This window comes from Phytophthora infestans, genomic scaffold, assembly GCF_000142945.1.
Source record: "Phytophthora infestans T30-4 supercont1.30 genomic scaffold, whole genome shotgun sequence".
Lineage (NCBI taxonomy): Eukaryota > Oomycota > Peronosporomycetes > Peronosporales > Peronosporaceae > Phytophthora > Phytophthora infestans.
This window is the reverse complement of record NW_003303729.1, coordinates 1,807,780-1,812,178: the sequence shown is the minus strand read 5'-3', so window position 1 is coordinate 1,812,178 and position 4,399 is coordinate 1,807,780. Positions and strand designations below refer to the sequence as shown.

Genomic DNA, 4,399 nt, shown 5'->3' with positions numbered 1-4,399 from the left:
TTCGGATTTATGCGCGTTTAAGTCCCGACATATCTGCTGCAGATACAGACAACGACGGTGAAATCCGCCCGGTGTCTGAACACTATCCTTCATACAAAATAAAAAAAATACGCGCGACAAGAATACCCGCCCAGTTATTTGATTGGTTGAAAGTGGCAGTTTCAGCTCAAAGTCTGAGCACAAAGTACAAAAACGATTCCAAATGTACAGAAACGATGCAGGAATCAGCACATCCTGGGTTGATTGTACAGAAACGCCCAAATACGACATACGGATTGGCTGAAAGCGGTTTCTTTTATGTTTGGACTCGGGCGTGTTTCAAAGGTATGGCGGATTTCACCGTCGTTGTCTGTAAGTCACCCGTTTAATCGATATTTGGCAGGCGTCCAGTATACCGCATTGCCCCTGTCCTAAAGCGAAGCTTTGTCCTAAGCGAACTTCGATTATGGCCAATAACAGCGCTGTATTCATAACAGATGGCTGCCCATTAAAGGGTCTTTTCGCGAGCTAATTAAAGGCAGCAAAATGCAAAAGGAAGTACAAATAGCCAGAGGTGTTCGACCGAAATACTATTAGCAGCTCTCACCAGCGGACCACTTTGGAATTTATGGAGGCAGGTCTTTCACGAACGGAACGTTCAACTGGATCAGTGTCGGATAATTTTTACTTTTTAGCTCTCATTATGAGATTTGCAAGTAATCTTACCCGTAAACGTCGAACATGGGCGTTCGCTTAGGACAGGGGCGATGCGGTACGATGAATTATACGCTGTTTACATTCAAACGAGTTAAGTGATTCTTTACAGTTTACTAATCGGAGAAGTTTCTTAAATTCTCTTCTTGTCATAATCTGAAGAAGCTGCTCCTAGTTTGCTCAAAATATGGAAGGCTTGCGCACTGCACAATATGCAGTGCACATCTACTGTACCCAGTGTGCACGGCACTGAAGTGGTACGATTCAGAAGATGACGCGAGGTGTCCGTACCAGCCTCATTTCTTCATTCAGCAAATACCACAGAGCTCCGTGAGCTGAAAGCGAGCATGAGGCGCGTCGTGTGGTTTCATGTGGTCAACCGCGAAGGAGAAGAGAAGGCTGGACCAACCAAAGCGTATGATCTACCTGCCGATTCATGTGTTGATCGTCTCCGGTACGTTGTAAAAGCCCAGTGTCCAAATGCCACGGCGTGCTGTGATGCAGCCAACCTTCGGGTCTATAAGGACACCACGTCACGACGCAACAAGCAACCGTTACACCCCAGCACACTGCTAGCCGATATTGAAGGCGAGACAACACTCATTGTGGAGTTACCACCGCCAGACCAGCCTCTTTTCGAGCAGCGCGGAGTGATTCGTAAGCGATTCGAGGAATGGTTTGCGTCCGATATGCTGATATCTACACCTAAGCGAATCAAACTCGACGATGCTGAAGAAGATATAGACGACGATAACGATGATGACGACGACGACCACGTCAGCAGTGACAACAGCGCTAGGGCCGACACCGAAGCTAAAGATCAGGACGAGGTAGCATCCGCTCAACAAATCCGGTACTTCGATATGGCCGATTTTCCGCCGCTTGTCAGTTCAGCGGATCGCTTTAAGAGGGTCATGGTGCGCGAGACCTACGACGTTATCTTCAATGGGGTGGTGGAACACGTGCAACATTGTTTGGAAAACCAATGTGCGGGACGTGTTGTTGTGACAGGCAACCCCGGCGTTGGTAAGAGCCGATTCTTTCTCTACTGTGCGTTTCAGTTGATCAAGGCGCAACTTGAAGTTGTCAGGTCTCTGCCTCCATTCGAACTGGTGTTGAACTGTGAGAAGTGCTACTTCCTTTATGAAGCCGATAAGCAAGCGTTCGGATAATTGGAAGAAAAAGAAATTGTCAAGCTTTCTTTTCAAAAAAATGTACTCCGACTTATCGACGGAAGCTCCACCAAGTTGAATAAATGGAGTGGAATAACCGCATTATTCGCTTCGCCTGGTCTTCCGAAATTGAGCGACTTTCGATGCAGAAACAGCCAAACTTTCATTATGCCAGTGTGGTCTTTGGAAGAGTTGAAAGAGTACAACACTTTATTGACTGCTGATTTGAAAGTGCCGGAAGACGAGCTAGAGGCTAGATTTTACAAGTTTGGTGGGATTGCGAAAAGAGTCTTCGCAAGAAACCAAGCCGACCAAATAATCGAAAAGGCAGAGAGCGACAATCTGCAAAAACTCTCAGAATTTGCCATTGCGCATTCGTCAGACACTTCGGGTTTCACAGCTTCACAACGAGGAAAGATTTTTGAGTTGCTGTCGCACAAGTGGTTCAAATCTTTGAGTAACGCTACGATTAAACTGCGCGGTTTGAGCTCCGATAGGGGAAGCTGTGTCCTGAAAGTTGAGAAAAAAATGATAAGTATCGACTTTTCCAAGCTGGACGAGATAAACGAAGTTCCGGAGCAATTAACCCGAAATCTCAGACGTTTGACGCGTCGGATGCGCTAATTATAGATGGTGTCAACCATAAGTGTTACGCACTGCAGATGACAATAAACAAGGATCATGGCATTCAGCACGCTCCATTGAAAAGGGTTCTCGATCGTTTGTCGGAAGCTGGTCTATCCCAAGAAACCTCTAATTTTTGCTTTGTGGTCCCAACGAGCTTGCAATCCGAATTTCGCAAGCAAAATATTGTAACGCAAGGTGGAAACGTGCACAAGAAACCTGGTCAAGTGGCCCGAGTTGCACAGAACGGGTTTGGTGTGGATGCATTCAGAGGCGGGTTCGCCTGGGCGAGAGATCAAGCGAAGAAATATACACCTAGTTTTTTTTGGAGTTCGTAAACATACGGACTAGCCACTATTAAGAGGATTTCGTACTCGGTACCGTTGAAGGAAAATTCTAAATACTGTGAATTGTAGCGCCCGTGCGCTCTCACACGAAACGGAACTCATGTCTGCCATCGAATCTTTTGATGCACTGAAGATGCTTGAATTTGCCAAAGCCAATCACCCTGTGAGGCAAAACCATTACAGCCACAGAGTATTCCAGATGGTCCCTCTTAATGCTTCCTATCTGGACCATTGGTCATTGTTCTTTCTATCGGAGTATATCGGCGTGTGTTTGTTTGGTCTATCTCGTCGCCCTACTACTAGTAATTGCCGCTTTCACATAGCTTAACTATGATATGGAGGTACAGTCCCAACAAAACTAGATAAATAAATGAATAGTACCGATAGACAAACATAATTTGAATGGAAATTAACGCTGGCAGCATGTCAAACTTAAAAATGGTAAAAGAACGTATCTGCTTCGCCATTTCATTAGCACTTAGCCAAAGTTTAGAATTCTCTGACGCAAGTTCCGCAGCGTGATTTCCTGTGAATATCTGGAGGCTATGGTTCACCAATCGTGCGTTGCGGTGTCGCTGCTATCAAGTGTCTGCTTTATTTAAAAGGTTCCGAAACTCTGAGTTCGGCAAAGCATTAAGCGAAAAAACAGTGTGCTGTGAAATGAATTAGCTAAATAATATTAAATTCAATCGAATCGAGAGCCCTTCGTGGAATACTCGTGGATTTCATTATCGCCGTGGCCGACGTAGTAGCCACTACGTACTTCGGAGTGCGTTTGTGCAGCGAATTCACAACTTCTGCCCAGCATTTTTAGTATTCTTCCAACACAATCACTACTTCAAAATATGTAGTACTTCCTCTGGTCGGAAATGATCACGCGAAACTGACAAAATGACCAATCGCTTCAGCTCTATTTATCCAATACGGCATCTGATTGGACCAAACGGAAGCCCTGCACCTCCTCTTTTTAAAGCCACCGGTTGTGCGCAGAACGGACTTCTATAGCCTCTGCAGTTTCAGTTTTAGCTCTCAAGGTTTCAAGCCTCGCCTGGAGTGCGACCCGCCACGCCTGCGCTACGCTGTTTCTTCCTCTAAAAACATGCCGAAGTCCAACCTTATCGACAACGAGCGCAAAAGCCGTCATTGACGAGCTTCTAAAGATCAGCAACAACAGAGAACTACCCCGTGAAGCTTTTGATGTTCTTATGAATCCAGTCTGTCCTTTTTTTAATAATGGGCTGGCCGGATTCGCATTCAGCGGCCAAGAACTGACCGTCTACGGTACGAACCCTCGGTGGCGGTTGGGGTGAGTTCGCGGAAGAATCGAGGCGAAGTACGTGACAAACTGAAGAGCATTCCTATCGGGGATAGAGCAGTTGAAAGACGTGTCAGTTAGTATGATAGGTTTTTTTAAATTTCTATCGAGGATTGAACAGTTGAAAGACCTATCATACTAACTTCGCGTGATCATTTCCGACCAGAGGAAGTAGCTTTTTTTCAAAAAACAACGCTGTCATCTTGAGCAGCACCTGTTGCCCGTACATGTTTAAGTACTTCTCTTGG

The 4,399-nt window shown here is 45.7% G+C and overlaps 1 protein-coding gene across 1 annotated transcript; it reads left to right on the top strand.

The window, feature by feature from the left end:
* Positions 1–807: 807 nt before the first annotated feature.
* PITG_13995 (uncharacterized protein) lies at positions 808–1,865 on the top strand (the record flags this gene model as incomplete). The annotated part of the gene is made up of 2 exons (XM_002899603.1): positions 808–1,147; positions 1,198–1,865. 2 exons carry the CDS (start codon positions 1,063–1,065, stop codon positions 1,863–1,865), a joined length of 753 nt encoding a protein of 250 aa, XP_002899649.1.
* Positions 1,866–4,399: the final 2,534 nt, after the last annotated feature.